This window comes from Colias philodice, chromosome 3 (genome assembly GCF_061535455.1).
Source record: "Colias philodice isolate Cphi_HAF_F1 chromosome 3, ilColPhil1 Martin Lab GWU primary, whole genome shotgun sequence".
In the NCBI taxonomy this organism is placed as follows: Eukaryota; Metazoa; Arthropoda; class Insecta; order Lepidoptera; family Pieridae; genus Colias; species Colias philodice.
The window spans coordinates 7,284,664-7,300,410 of NC_143088.1; the positions used below are offsets into that span (position 1 = coordinate 7,284,664).

The 15,747-nt window shown below is 33.9% G+C and overlaps 1 protein-coding gene across 3 annotated transcripts in view; it reads right to left on the reverse strand.

Moving 5' to 3' along the window:
* Positions 1-15,747, reverse strand: part of faf (ubiquitin carboxyl-terminal hydrolase-like faf) — a 37,535-nt gene that overhangs the window by 15,791 nt on the left and 5,997 nt on the right. For 2 of the 3 annotated variants that reach the window (XM_089714517.1, XM_089714515.1), the window contains 20 exons: positions 15,415-15,672; positions 15,227-15,325; positions 15,009-15,151; positions 14,670-14,890; positions 12,193-12,323; positions 11,916-12,112; positions 11,733-11,835; positions 11,230-11,398; positions 10,656-10,902; positions 10,426-10,576; positions 10,171-10,290; positions 9,549-9,680; positions 9,337-9,435; positions 9,109-9,257; positions 8,912-9,025; positions 8,719-8,827; positions 8,019-8,172; positions 7,754-7,884; positions 6,068-6,289; positions 5,597-5,758 (listed from right to left, as the gene is read on the reverse strand). In XM_089714517.1, coding sequence (XP_089570643.1) covers positions 5,597-5,758; positions 6,068-6,289; positions 7,754-7,884; positions 8,019-8,172; positions 8,719-8,827; positions 8,912-9,025; positions 9,109-9,257; positions 9,337-9,435; positions 9,549-9,680; positions 10,171-10,290; positions 10,426-10,576; positions 10,656-10,902; positions 11,230-11,398; positions 11,733-11,835; positions 11,916-12,112; positions 12,193-12,323; positions 14,670-14,890; positions 15,009-15,151; positions 15,227-15,325; positions 15,415-15,672 — 3,111 coding nt within the window. The remainder of the gene's footprint in view (positions 1-5,596; positions 5,759-6,067; positions 6,290-7,753; positions 7,885-8,018; positions 8,173-8,718; positions 8,828-8,911; positions 9,026-9,108; positions 9,258-9,336; positions 9,436-9,548; positions 9,681-10,170; positions 10,291-10,425; positions 10,577-10,655; positions 10,903-11,229; positions 11,399-11,732; positions 11,836-11,915; positions 12,113-12,192; positions 12,324-14,669; positions 14,891-15,008; positions 15,152-15,226; positions 15,326-15,414; positions 15,673-15,747) is intronic. The other variant, XM_089714516.1, reaches the window with a different exon arrangement.

Below are 15,747 nucleotides of genomic sequence, written 5' to 3' on the forward strand. Positions count from 1 at the left end.
CTACACTGGCGGCGCGGCGGCATCGTGCGACATCAAAGGCATTGCCTTACTAGGTAAGTTTATAATGACTCATTTCTTTTATTATATAATTTACGTTTTACTTTTACAGAATCCGATTCAATGGATTATGAAGACGAGTCACACAACGCCATACGATAGTGATGATGAATGAACATTTCAATAAATGCATGCGTGTTTTTTTATGTTGTTTTGTAATTGTTAATTGTTTCTTAAATAAAGAAATAAACTAAATATTTAAATGATGATTTGTTATTTGCAACACAACTTTATATTTGAGATTCTTTACAAATGTATATTTAGTTTTGTATCATCAAATTTATAAATTTTATTCCATAGTTTTCAAAATTAAATGTAAATGACCATAAAAACATTAATAAAGTAAATCATTGATGTAAGGTCAGGGAACGTAATACATATATACATCTGACCATGTAGAAGCTAAGTCTTGTTGACTGCTGAAGTCTGTAAAGTTTTGTTGTCTGCTGAAGTCTGTACGCAATGAAAATGTCTGCCGTTTCGAAAATAAGTTTTTAAGACCCTAATAAATAAAATATATGTATATATAATGGCAGATCTGGTCAAATACTTTCAAAATTGTATTTTTTTCAGCACTTTCATAAGTGTCTGCCAGAATGTTATCCGCGTGATAATGGTCTGCCATTGTTATTTTCCGATAGTAATAATAATCTATTTTCAAATATCAAAATGGCAGACGTGGTCAAATGGTTTCAAAGTTCGCCAAAAATTTCCACCTGTCTTACCTAAGCGCGCGCCCCGTCCACCACTCTGGGCTTAGTGACTCCTCATCTCATGTATAGTAGGTATAGGGGAATCAACACACAAAAATCCAGGTCTGGTCAAATACATACAGGTAGCTTTGCGCTAGCTCTCTAGCTATTACTTCTTATGGAGAGAAAACGTAAACATGTACCACGGGCGAAGCCGGGGCGGACCGCTAGTAAATAATAAAATAATAAATAGTGTATTAGATTTGTTATTGTATCTTGTATACCTACGAATAATTATTCTTACGTCTTGTTGGGAAATGTTCAAATACCTACCTATTGAAATAATTTACTGTTACAAATCATTAGTGTTATTAGTTTTGAGTGAATAGGCATGGATCAGAAATTCAGAATATAATATGCTACTAACTACTCAAATACATACATGTTTACACAACAAACACCACTGACCTCTATAACTATAAGTTATAGAGGTCAGTGACCGTCAGTGACAAACACTATGGATACCTACGCTCGCGAATGCAAATTCGGTGATTTACTAATTATTGATACCTAGTCATTGAATTCGTTTTGAAATAGCCTGTACTTTGTAATTTTTAGTGTTATAGACATTTATAAAATGTGGTGCTCATTTTTTTGTAATAAATCATCCCGAACGCTATTGTATTTTCGTTGTTTTATTTCAAGTGAACACCTAGGTATACAATTTTGTCACGAGCCGCCTCTGGCCTCTGGGTGAAATAAACAAGTCAAATGATTTTTGTTCTAATTGTATTTTGGTAGTAAGGTAACGGCACCAGTCGTGGACAAGCATCCAGTAATGGACAAAATAAATATTAAATTTAAATATTAAGACCAAAATTAACGTTACATAATTTGGCAATACTTAAAATAAAAGTTTGGTTCATAAGCTATCAAAATACGACATTTCATCTAATTCGGCCAAAATGTTTGAAGATGGCAGAACGTTATGTTTAGTTGCTGCGACTCGTTTCGAAGAAATCCGTTTTTACTAAGAAAATCCTTAAGGAAGTGAGGACACAATTTTGGTTATAAGAATTTTTGTATATATGTCAGCAAAATTTGATATTACTTTTATTTATAGTAGTTAAGTGTACGAAATATTACACGATTTAGTATCATGATAGGTTATGTTGTTTAAATAAAATTCATCAGTGTCCATAACTGGATTTAATTCTATGGATATATCCATTTATGGACATATGTCGAAAATAAACTTTTTTTAAAGGTATTAATTACATGCGCTTTTCTGTATTGTCTTTTCTTTCTGATTAATAATATACCTATCACGACCATTTCAAACAAAGGGTTCCAATATTGTACAACAATTGTCCATGACTGGATTTGCTTTGGTTCCTATAATGGACAATGATATTTTTTGTTAAAATTACACTAATGGGTCCAACAACACAATATCTATCTAAAAATGAAGAATATATGTTAGAACAATGGCTCATTATGTGCTGTGCGACTCGTTCTCGGCTTCATTCTCTATCACTGCGTAGAGAAGTCGCATACATATGCGTATTGTTACGCATCTATCATAGAGAGTTGTCTGATGAACTGTTTGGATCGTTAACTGCTGCTAAATTCCACCACCATAAAGCACACACGCTTAAATTTCATCCACACCATCTTGACAACAGTTTAAAAAAAGCTTTTTGCCTCGTGTTACAATTTGGAATCCATGGATGGACCGATCAGATTAAGGATGCTGGCGGATTCAGATTGGCGATTCACTTCACGAGTTTAGCGGAATGCCAGGAAACAGAGAGATATGGCGGAACATCGTGAAGCGGGTAACATCTACCCCCCTAGAGTGATATGACGAAGAAGAAGAAGTCCCAAAATGGATGGAATGGCAGTACTTTTTTTAGTTATATTTTTCATCCCTGACTTATTGAGAAAAAAAATCATATTGGTGTTTCTTAACGGACATAACTCGTATTTAACGATGCATTTGTCCAATTTTTGCCTAGAAAATGGAAATTAAGACTGTTTTAAATATTATAAGTATGCAAAATGATTAATAAGTACTATTTTTTATAAATACATCTCCGAATTATTGTATTCCAATCATCATTTTCAAGATTCTATTGATAACTATAAGTCTTCTCCAAGTGTAAATAACTGGAGAAACGACATTAGGTACAGTCCATAAATGGGTGTTCATAACTGGATGTTGTCCAAAACTGGGTGTCCATCATTAGATTTTTCACTGTCCAACACTGGTGCAAAAAAGTGGTTTTTTAATTTATAAATAACTTCATTATTTATGCATTGTAATCTTTTTTCTAACATTGGTTACGTTAAACTAACATAGAACTAAAGGTTTAACTAAACAATATCCAATAAAGTTAAAAAACCTACGAGAAATTTGCAAAAAACTTATATTTTTTCCTTAATCTGTACAAGACTGGTGCCGTTACGTTAGTTTGTTTAGAATTTACATTACCATTGTTTAATTTTTATTTTGTATTTGCAGTAAAATAAAAAGATGAAAAACTTCATTAGGTATATTGTACGACACCTCACTCTGAATCGCGCTAGCGAAATTTTTTCGTTACAGAGCACATATACAACTTTCGGACAATCTTCATTGAGGCCGGCCGGCAAATCGAGTATGTCGAGAAACTTCACTTATTCGATGGAGGTATTCTACCTTCCTTCCTCCACAGTTGTGGGACCCCGACGTGCATTGAACACGCAGCTTTCTGATACTAGTAGCTAAAATCAAAACCACAGATATGTCTGTGATCAAAACCATAATAATATTTTTACCTATTATTTTACTAAAAGTCGAGTGCATCGAAATCGTAAATATGTTTTTCACCTTCCTGGTTTTTTTTCCATAGTAAATAGTGTTTTTGATTTGTTGTTGTATGAATAATTATTCTTACTTGTTGGTTATGAAATGTATTTTGAAATAATTTACTTTTACAAATCATTACTGATATTAGTTTTGAGTGAAAATGCTTGGATCAGCATAATATCATATTTGCTACTTCAAATACATGTTTTGATTAAAAAAAAACAATAGTGTAATGTAGGTAATAAAATAAAACTGCGTTTTATTGTAGGTAATCAATTTTGACATTATTTATTTCCCAAAATTACAATAAAATAGTTTACGCCAACAAATATAACTTTTATTTTTATAACAATCCTACTTCCTACTAATGCGAAAGTTCATACATGTTTCAAAAGAAAAACTTTTACTTTTACTATTATTTCAATTTATCCGGTTTAATTAAGACTTAATATTGATACATATGATCATTATAAATACAAATAGGAATTAACAATATAACGAATACGTGGCACAACTAAAATTTTACCGATACCACCCGTGGTCATTCTCCTTTGTGGGTCATTTGTAACAGGATGGCGGTTCTACAGCGAAAAAAGAAAAATGATGGTCAGAACGCTGATACCGGATACCTTAAGATACTGTAATATAAAATATTACTAGATTAGATAAAATATTATAGGTAGTATCTTCACCGTGTGTGACGCGCTTTACATTCACGCCATCTAGAGTTAAATCTTTATCATTTTTGTATACGTCTGTGTGTGTAAACGACCCTGTATGCAATGACAGATGTTAAAACGCATAATTTTACCGAATTGGGTGGATTTTAAGGCAATGATATAACATATTTCAATAAAATATAATATTCAGTAACCGCCATGACTATTCCTAGGTTTGATGACTATTCCAATTACGCAAAAACTCAAATAAACTAGAAATGTAGAATTCAGCGCCATCTAGCGGGATATTGGCTGGGAACAGATCGTTGCAATCACCTTAACGACGCGTGTATCCTTTGCCATCAAAATTGATTTAATTAATTTTAGTTTCATCCCAAAATAAAACTTTTTCACTGGCGTACTGTCCACTAGCAATATTTCTAAGTAAATGAAACACGTTGTTCCCTTCCTTGTAAGAAGCTGTACTTTCCTGGCGTCTCTCCAAAAAATTTTGCCTCAAATTACCGCCTGCGAACCGATCTCATCGACACATTGCGAGGTTCATCTTCGGAAAAAACTAATTTTATAATAGAATTTGAACTTATAAATGGATCCATCTTTGCCAAAAGAATCATTTGCCTATCCTCGCGTGCAGTGGTTTTTCATGATAGAGCTTTTCTAGGCACTTTTTCGGAAGTACCATGCTCTTTTAAATAAACTATAGCATTGAATATATTTTTATCGAACACTCTAAATGATTTGCAATTTTCCTGTAACTCTAGTTTTTGTCAAAATGTAAACTTAAAATTATTTTTCTTGTTGATTGGTCACAAATTATACTTTTAACCATTTATACTGTAAAGCAAATTAATTTTCAGAAACTTTTAGATAGAATGTTTAAAAAACGGTGAAAATATTTGTAGAAGAAAGAATATTGGCGGCATTTCAACAGGTTTTGACTTTGGATCACGCGAAGCATGCTGTTTCTAATTTGTTGTCCAGACTGAAAATACTCGGAAATCAGGTTTCACTTAAAGTTGTTTAATTTTATTAATTTAAGCTAATGTTTGATTAAAATTAAGCATTGTCTTATAAAACTAGATAAACGGGTGTTCTATTACATACGAAATAATACTTAATCTTTAATACGTTAATACGTAAATGTTAAATGAATTTGATGACTACTTCATCGTGTTACGAGTTTCTAATTAAACGTCCACCACTGTATATATTGTATATTTATTGTTATTGTTTATAAATATAAAAAAAATCCTTCGACATTAGATTAAGATTATTATCCTATCAGAATTTTTTACTATAGTATAGTTAAAAAGTACCTTGATTAAACCTGCATCTTTATGGTCAGGGTGTGCACCATATTGAAATTTAACTTGAGCTGGCACATGTGTAAAGAGCTCTTTGGTGAGATTCAAATGCCCCTCCAGTAAAGTGTCTTCAAGGGCTTCGGGATTTGTGCGAACAGCGCGTAACCAAGCAACCTATAACAAAACATCGAGATATTATTAATACACAATAAATAAATAATAATAATATTTCATATAATCATTTATTATAAGTTATAACTATGAACTGAAAAGAGTAAGTATACATCAAGATAATAATTATATGTAAATAACTATAATTTAATAAACTTAAAGTGCAACTACAAAATTTCTTACTCTTTGAAAAAAACTGTTTTATGAACCGGTTATTTAATATATTTTTTCTTATAATAATTCAAAAGCGCTGCTAAACGAAATCTATAACAATTTGAGTATTTCCACTTTATAATTTAGTCTCGCACTAACCTCAGTGGCCAGATCCTCCAGCGTCCTGGCCGTGGGCCCGGCGAGCGCGACGAGCCGGCACAGCAGCTGCAGGAACTGGTGCGCGTGGCGCGAGTGCGCGGCGAGGCGCGGCAGCGTGGCGGCGCCGCCCGCCCCGCCCAGCGCCGCCAGGGCGCAGCGCGCGCCGCCGCCGCCGCCCCACGCGCACATCGCCAGCAGCTGCTCCGCGGACGACACGCGCACCTACCCCACATCGTATATTAAACGCATTTCATTGCTCATTTTGTATTGAATACCATACTAATAGCTGATAGACTCAATAATTACCACATTCACCAACTACGAATGCAACTGACTTTATAGTCAGTTGCATTTCATATTGAAATTTACTAGTACTTGAATAATCAAGTACTAATAAATTTCATTATTAATTACAGGTAAATTAGCTTGGAGAAATTTTTGCGTTTGTAGTAGTGTATGGTCAGCAAATAAAATAAAACAACATTTTATTTTTAGTTTTTATTTTATATATATAAGGGATTTTAAATTAAACTATAAGTATGTGTTTCTCCTCTGAAAAAGATGAGACTTTATTTTAATATTTGCACATTTAACATACATATAACTTCTACATTAACAATGTTACTAAAATGAAAAATTTACTAACCTGAAAAAGAAACGACATTTAAAGTTTAATTCTTTAGTTTGAGAAGTCAAAGGCTTGCCTCGACCATGTTTTAACACTGGAGCCATTTTGAATTAACAATATAAAGTTACAACACTTACACACAAATTAAACACTAGTTATGGCCCTGCCTTCATACAAAACTGCTGAATACGCCGTTCGCACGGGAATAGAATGTGGATGCGATTTCCCTTAGTTAGCATCCAAGCTTACGTCTTTATAATTATTAAACTGTATAAATTCATTCTTTAACTCCGGTCTGCATCGTGCAGACATGGGTGTAAAAGTCTCATTTTAGCTATTAAATGTAGTTTTTAAGTACATCTGAGTTTTCATTTGGGGCCTCCGGCTGCGGGACATGTAATTCACTTCAACAAATATTATAACAATAATAACAAATAATAACAACAATCAACAAATACAAAATTTATCAATTAAACTACGTACATAATAATTATAATTTTTGAATTAAATGTGTGCTTTATGTTCACGGTACCAAACGACTGCACGTGGCACCTGCGGACAGCGTAAACTGGTTTATTCTGGTTTTGTGCGTGTTTCCACTTTCCACTATCAAGTGACGATTTATTTATTTGTTTTGTTTCGTAATTATTATGGTCAAATATTAATTATGAAACAAATTATTATGGACACGATATTTTATTGTTTCACGGTAGTCGCCTTGTCGTTTGCTCAAGGACGTAAAATTGAATGATATATTTTTTTTTATAAAGTCAAAACCATTTTCTTTCAAATAAAAACTTGTTTTTATTGAAAACAAAAGTGTTGCTAGGAATAAGTATAAAATTAAATAGTAATGTTAGGATATCGAAACATTTTTGTATAGGCCAGAACGATATAGTGGAAACGCGCTCTAAGATCTGAGTAATATACACACCACTACATATGCAAAAATTTCTCCAAGCTAATTTACCTGTAAGATTGTATGCGACCAGCTCATTATAGTGTTTAGAAGATTCAATCAGATCATAATAGCCATTGAGATATTGTAAAAGAGGTACCTGAGCGCTGGGGCAGTCTATCATCAAATACAAAGCAGTATCCTGCCACCAAGACTCGTGTAATAGATCATCAAGATGTCCTCCGCCAAGAGCCATGCAAATTGTTACCACCTCCATACACTCTCGAACCACTAAAAAGCGAAATCATGAAATAATTAGAAAATATATATATTACATATTATATAACAAAAAAAAAAAACAAATCATATTCATAAACTTGCAAGTCTTTTTAAATAACACAGGTATGAGACTGTTTTATACTAACATGTAACATCATCTGAATGCACCAAGCCTGAAATTTCTGAGGGTTGGGCCACAGAGTATGTAAGTGCGTAGAGAGATCGCACTGTGGCTGCTGTTGGCACGCGCCACCACACTAGTGAAGACACCGATTCACTATCTTCACCACTTGTCACCATCTGTAGAATTAAAAAATTTGGAAAATCCAAAAGTGCACGCCTCATAATTTTTTTTTAATAAATATTTATTAATTATTATTTTTGTTTATTTAATAACAATTAAACCACATCGAATCAGACCCTGAAAAATGAAAGGGTTCTATTCCTGAGCATACTCCAGCATAAGAGAAAAAAAAAGACTCGATTAGTAAAGTATTTCGGTCGCTATCGTGTTAACAAGAAAAAGGATCCGCACATACAGACACACGGACGTCCAAGACAGAACTTTTTTAAACTGTTTTTTAACTAGTTTAAATAACAAAAATGACATCAAAAATATCATGAACGTTAAAAATAGTGTTTTTTCTTAATATGTGTGTGTATGTATTATCTTACAAGTGCAATGTATGATACATAAAGACATTTAAAGTTTGAAAAATCAGATGTTTTGCGCGAAGTGACAGTAGTACCCACCTCAACGCTTCGCTTATGAGGCGTGCAATACGAGATATTATCACATAACATGATTTGATTGTTCATATAAGGTTTAAAATTCCAATATGTTACCTGCTCTCCAAGTGTGTTTGCTAATTTCTCTGCAATAGCCTTGACGATTATTTCGCAATTGTGGTTTGGTACAGACTGTAATGCTTCTCGCAATATCGTGACGTCCATTCTAAAATACAATCCAATTTTAAACTACACATTTTAAAACCGGTTATTTATCTATTAAGTTCATTAATTTATTATAATTTGTTACCTAAAGTCCTTGTCAACTGAGGTATCAGACCCATCAGGAGCGAGAATTTCAAAAAGATGTCCTAGTGTGTATAAAGCTAGTTTTGCTAGTCTCACGAGTGCCAAGTACCCAACTCTGAAAAAGGAAAATTATTTTGATACATACAAAAAATCTCGAGTAGTCAGTAAATCTCCAGACATCAATTTATTTATATGTACCTCCGCGTATGTGGTGCGGCGCCCTTCAGAAACTCATTGTCAGACAAACATTGTACCAAGAGGGGAGCTTTTTTTACACAAGCTAGTTGAAAGCTGCGATTACGCTCCAATCTGGTGTCTGATGACGGCATCACCATACTGTATAAAACCTAAGTAACAAAATTCAAATACTGAGTTATAATATCAAATACAATCAATAATTATGGGCCATTATTTTCAATAACCTACCTCAATGTTATAAGCAACGGCGGGTGGCGCTGGTCCGTACAGCATATCCTTTAATTTGGAATCATCTCTGCACAGTAATGCTTCTGTTAACTTCTCTACCTGAAATCTCACAGTCATTTAATTTTAAACAAATATTATTTTATGCAATTTTAGGAGCAATTTCTCGTTTAGTGTTCTAATTTTTATATGATGATAAATTCAAATATACGCACTGTTAACTTATGTGGTGGGCATATTTGCGAAAGAAGATGTGCAGCCTCCGTTAGTGGGATGTGACCTTTGGTAATACCGACATGCTCTAATTCCAATATAAATGGTAAATACCAAGAGCCTTGTGAAAAAATCTGCAATAAACAATTTGAAGAATTAATTGTAAAATAAAACTGAGTGAACTTGAGTTCTGAAAGTATTAATAATATGTAGAATCAAAATAGGCTTAATGGAATGACTAATTTTATACATCACTAGCTTTCCGCCTGCGGCTTCGCCCGCGTTTTCAAAGAAAAACCCGCATAGTTCCCGTTCCCGTGGGATTTCCGGGATAAAACCTAGCCTATGTTACTCGTGGATAATGTAGCTTTCGAATGGTGAAAGAATTTTTAAAATCGGTCCAGTAGTTTATGAGCCTATTCATTACAATCAAACAAACAAACAAACAAACAAACAAACAAAGTTTTCCTCTTTATAATATTAGTGTAGATAATTTTTCTATCACATCTTACAAAAAATAACATAATTAAACATAACATAACATAGTTCTGATGCCTAAATATAGATAATTACTTAATTTTTATGACAATGTCTCAGAATAGACAAATATTTAAATATTCTTACCACACCAGGCAAAGCGTGTTCCGGTGTGGGCGGAACCGGTGGAGAGGTGGCGCTCGAGTCACTGCTCGACTCGTTGGACGAGCCACATCCACCACTGCCGCATACTTGACCGTCATACACCTAACATAAATTATTGAGTATTGTATATTTACACAAAAAAATAGTTATATATAATTTGGAAATTCTGTAAAAGCAATATTTACTCATTAAATTCTGAAATATTGAAGCTTAAATATTGGTATAATTTATAAGTACCTTGGCAACAAGAATAGTCTTGTCTCTGAGTGGGATTTGTGAAAGTATTTTCCTGTCGTGACTTGAATCCAAAAGTTCACCATTCACGTACAATTCTAACTTATTTATATACATTTCCAGTTTGATACTGCTCTCTGATGTACATTTTAACCTATAAAATGTTTTTTATTCAAATTATAAATTCAAAAAAATGACTTCTAATAAATACTTTGTTGTTTTATAAATAGTACCTTCTCTGAACAGCCACGCGCAATGAGTGAAGAGTTTCATTAGAATGCGAAAATAATTCAATATCATCGATTTGTCTTTGGCCTGTTTGAAAATTAAATCTGACTATTATAGTACACTGCCGTCCCCTGCCCGACCTGTAAATCGGCAGTATCTGACGATCCGCCGAGAACCTTCTATCACATTCGTTTATATATTCTTGTATGGCACGAATTACTCTACACATCTTTGTACAACTTTCAGTCCCGTCTGAAACAAACAATATTACATTTAAATTTAGCAATAAGATTCATAACAAACTGGTAGTTTAAATTATTTAGCTCTTTTCGAAACATTCTAAATTTTTTCATGTTAAAAAGTATCAAAAAAATATAAACAAACATGTACCATTGCTTAGTTGAATAAAATATGTTACAAATTTTTGTAAGGATTAACACTTTCAAAGAGAACAAAATTATTATACCATGTACGTAATACAATACATCCCCCCTCCCTCCCCGTCGTGCACGTGCACGTCTCGCGCAGCAGCTCGATACCGAGCACCGATGTGATGTCTCTAGTACAAAATATCCCTACCGTCACTAGTCTCCATGTCCTTCTGCAGGCGCTGCGTGCGCGCGCAGCACTGCGTGAGGAACGCCTCGTGCTGGTGCGCGGGCGGCAGCGCGGCGCCCGTGCACGTGCACGTCTCGCGCAGCAGCTCGATGCCGCGCGCCGATATGTCGTCCTCGCACTCCGTTATCACCTGCATTCATTGGTATATTTATATTTTATACAGAAAAAATGAATGTTATGAATGAGATCAATATGAACAAGTTTCTGCAAAAAAATATAAATTATGACCATCCCGTAAGAAACAGTGTTTCTGAAGTGCTTCTTGTCAAATCAACGTGAAAATTCGATGTATTTATGGCTAGATAGATCGCCTGACTGCGTCTTTTTTACTCATAAGTTTCAACAATTATTATTTTTTAACTAAAACACTAATCTGTCTTGAAATTGTCAGAACTGGACAAAATATTAAAAAGTACAACTGAAGAAAGACACACCACTTATTAGCATTGAAATATAAGACTTACCCTCCATAAATAATCTAATCCTATGAGATCAGGGTCGTTAAGAAGAAAGCCACGCCTCTTAACTTTAAGTTTTCCTTCTTTCGAGTTAACTGCCTTGAAAAACCTGCAAACAGATTTTAAAAATATTATCTCCTGTTTTACAGCAAATATATTTATAAAGATTGCCACATGCTGTTGTATTACCTTTCAAAACATTTGATTCCTGAATGAGTTAGTAGGTTTGGAGGTAAGGTCATAATGTTACGTCGAAAAAAATGCAAATTAATATTTGGATCCAAATCTGGTTCTTCACCCATTAATTTGCTGAACCAACGAAAGCACGCTTCACGATCTCCAATATGAGCTGGTTTTTCTGCCAGACATACCCATATTTGTTTAGCCTGAAAAACCGAATTATAAATTTCAATACATTAAAATAAATTTTTTGATTTATAAAGCATTAAAAGCTATAAACTATTACCTGTTCAGCACAAAGCCACAACTGGCCATCTTTCAACAAAAACCGTAAAAAACTTAGTCGCTCGTGTACTTGTGCCGCGTGGGGATATCTACCATCAGGTAACCAATTTTCCCAGTCAATTTTACTCTCTTCTGAAAAAAAAAACGCCGAATAAATAACCCCTCCATTGTTTTCTGATTAAAGGAGATTGCCCAAGTGACTATGGCACTTGGTGTCGCAATCAAACTTATTGTGTCAAGATGAAATATAGCTCAATTTAAAGCTTGATGTTAGTACTTTTAGAAACGATTAAAGTTTTTATGTAAATAAGCCGCAGTTCGCGACAATAAAAATAAAACAATAGTGTTATTCAACACTTTAAAAAAATACTTTATCGAGTTTAAACTAACGATGAGCGTTAAGTTTTACATTTATTACATAGGTAATATTTTAATTTACAAGACAAATGTGAAAAGTAAATCGTAATAAACATTATTTCAAAATAAATAACGTCGAACAATGCGTCGAACACAATGACATATGACGCAGAACGCTTGCAAGACAGATAGATATATGTGTCAAAACAAAAACTTTTACTTTTATTTCTATTTATTCGGTATAATTACGACTTAATAGTGATAAATATGATCATTATAAATACAAATAGGAATTAACAATATCACGAACATGTGACACAACTAGTATTTTACCGATTCCATACGTGGTCATACATGTTTCAAAACACAAACTTTTACTATTATTTCAATTTATCCGGTATAATTAAGACTTAATAGTGATACATATGATCATTATAAATACAAATAGGAATTAACAATATCACGAATACGTGGCACAACTAAAATTTTACCAATACAAATAGCTAGAAAGTAATTGCTATATTTTTAGATTTAGCAAAAGCCTTTGACACAGTTTCTGTCCCAATACTGTTAAAAAAATTGGAGGATCTTGGAATAAGAGGGGTTCAGCTTAATCTATTTAAAGATTTTCTAACTAATCGTACACAATTGGTACGGATAGATAATTATACGAGTGAAGAGGCTGCGATTTGTCACGGTGTGCCACAGGGAAGTATATTAGGCCCAACCCTGTTCTTAGCCTATATAAACGATTTGTGCGAGTTAGCTCTGACAAAAGGTGAAATAGTAACCTTTGCTGATGACACAGTCCTACTTTTCTGTGGTAACACTTGGCAGGAGGCAGTATCTCACGCTCAGAATGGTTATAACACTGTTTGTAAATGGCTATATAGCCATATACTCACACTAAACACAGATAAGACCAAGTTGATGGCCTTTCATTTGCGAAACAGAAATTTAGGTGCGCAGTCTTTTCTGATAAAATCACATTCTTGTCTCGATTTTAATAGTTCCACCTGTTCTTGTCCAACAGTTCAATTTACTAAATCTATAAAGTATCTCGGTGTTGTGTTGGATGACAAGTTAAACTTTCAAGAACATATTGAATTGTTGTCTGGTAGGGTACGCAAACTCATTTATATATTTAAGTGTCTGAGGGGTGTTGCGGATAAAAATGTTATAAAATCGGTGTATTTTGCGCTCTGCCAATCTCTCCTATCATATTGTATAACTTCTTGGGGAGGAGCACCTAAAACATTTATATTAAAATTAGAAAGAGCCCAGAGAGCTATTCTTAAGGTTGGATCTCACCTACCGTTTTATCATCCAACTACCGCCCTCTACGAAAAATGTGATGTTTTAACAGTTCGTCAACTCTTTGTTCTTCACACAATTCTTAAACAGCACAATTTGCTTGTATATGATTCTCATAAATTTAAAAATATGCGTCGACTAGACAGAATATGTGATCAATTTACCCCTAACACTTCATTCACGCGTCGTTTCTTTTGTTTTCAAGGCAGTCACTTATATAATAAGTTAAACGGTAAATTATGTATTTATCCAATGACGGCAAGTGCTTGTAAATTAATTACCTCAAAATGGCTCAAAAGTCTGGATTATGATTGTACTGAGAACTTAATACGTTGCGCAAATCGCTTTAAGTAATTTTGTAGCAACTTTATATGCAAACTAACAAACAGATTCTACACATAAACGTACACACAAACACACGCACACACACAAACACACACACACACACGCACACACAGCCATACACACACACAACCACATCCCTACTCTTATATTCTACACATAGGGTTATATATTGTTAAATTCGTTATTTTAATTTTTTTTTTTTTCCTTTTGTTTATTTTTCTCATACATAATTAAATTCTCTAAATTAAGCGGTTCGTTTTGGGGAGTGCCTGGCGATCTGCACTACAGGCTACGGCCTATCGCAGACACCAGTCCTCTTGGTCTATGTTTACGTGCAAATTTTGTTAATATAGTTATAAGGTTTTTGAGGAGAATAAATGATTTATTTTATTTTATTTTTTATTTAATACCACCCGTGGTCATTCTCCTTAGACTGACAAATTTATTTTTGATCAAACTCACCGGTTAATTTCGCCCGCACCGTGTCCATGTAATGTGTCAACGAGTCGGTAACCAATATGACAAGGGAGTGTTGTGTTTGCAGCCTGTCTATGAGCTCTTGTCGCGTGACGTGCGGCCGCACTCCAGCGCCGCCGCCCGACTCGTACAGACAACATATCTCACGCATCATCTTTAGCGCCGGTAATACCCATTTCTCGTCGCTCTTCAACTCTTCTACACATCTGGTAAACGATTATTAAATTATACTTATATGAATAACAATTCTTTTTTTTTCCAAAGAAAGATATATTTTGAGGGTGTAAAAAGAAACAATTTAAATCAATTCTATTTCGCACTTACTTGTCTAGCCAAATTGTTTTCTGCGCATCACGGTCGTGACTACAACTATAATCGAGTATTTTAATGAAATTCGCAAGTGTTAAATCCATTATTTCTGTGCATACTTCGTCAGAATGCGCCAAATTCCAAAACAGAACTAATACCTATAAAAAATAAATACGATTAATTTTTATTTCCCAATTATTTTGTCTAATTCAGTATCTAAACACATAACATACTTTATTCGCCATTACGCCATCCTTGTCATCTTCAGCCAGCCTCCTTATTACTTCTATTAACTTGTCGCTTTGCTTCTTACTGGACGTTGACCAACTAGCCTATAACATTTGAATATGAATATAAAATCCTAATTTTTTTACTCATATTATGTCACTGTACAGACTTAACGATTTTTGAGTTCAATTACCTTAAAACAGTCAAAGAGATGATCTAATTGATCTGGTGTGAAATCCCAAGCGAGTTTCGCTAATAAATCATGTACATTTTTTACGATTGCCTCATGCTTCCCATGTTGAGCCTTCCATATCGCGTCCAAGTCTTCTCGCGTTAAAGAGTTCTCTTTTATCATAAATCTTAGCATTTTTTCTAATCTCTCTACATACTGCGGTTGATGAAGTGAATCGCGTAAGACAATATCCACCACACCGTTTTCTCTAATCCAAGTCTAAAAAAAGATTTTTTAGATATAAGTTTCCAATATTCATGAAATTTTTATTTGACATTTAATTTTAAGGATATA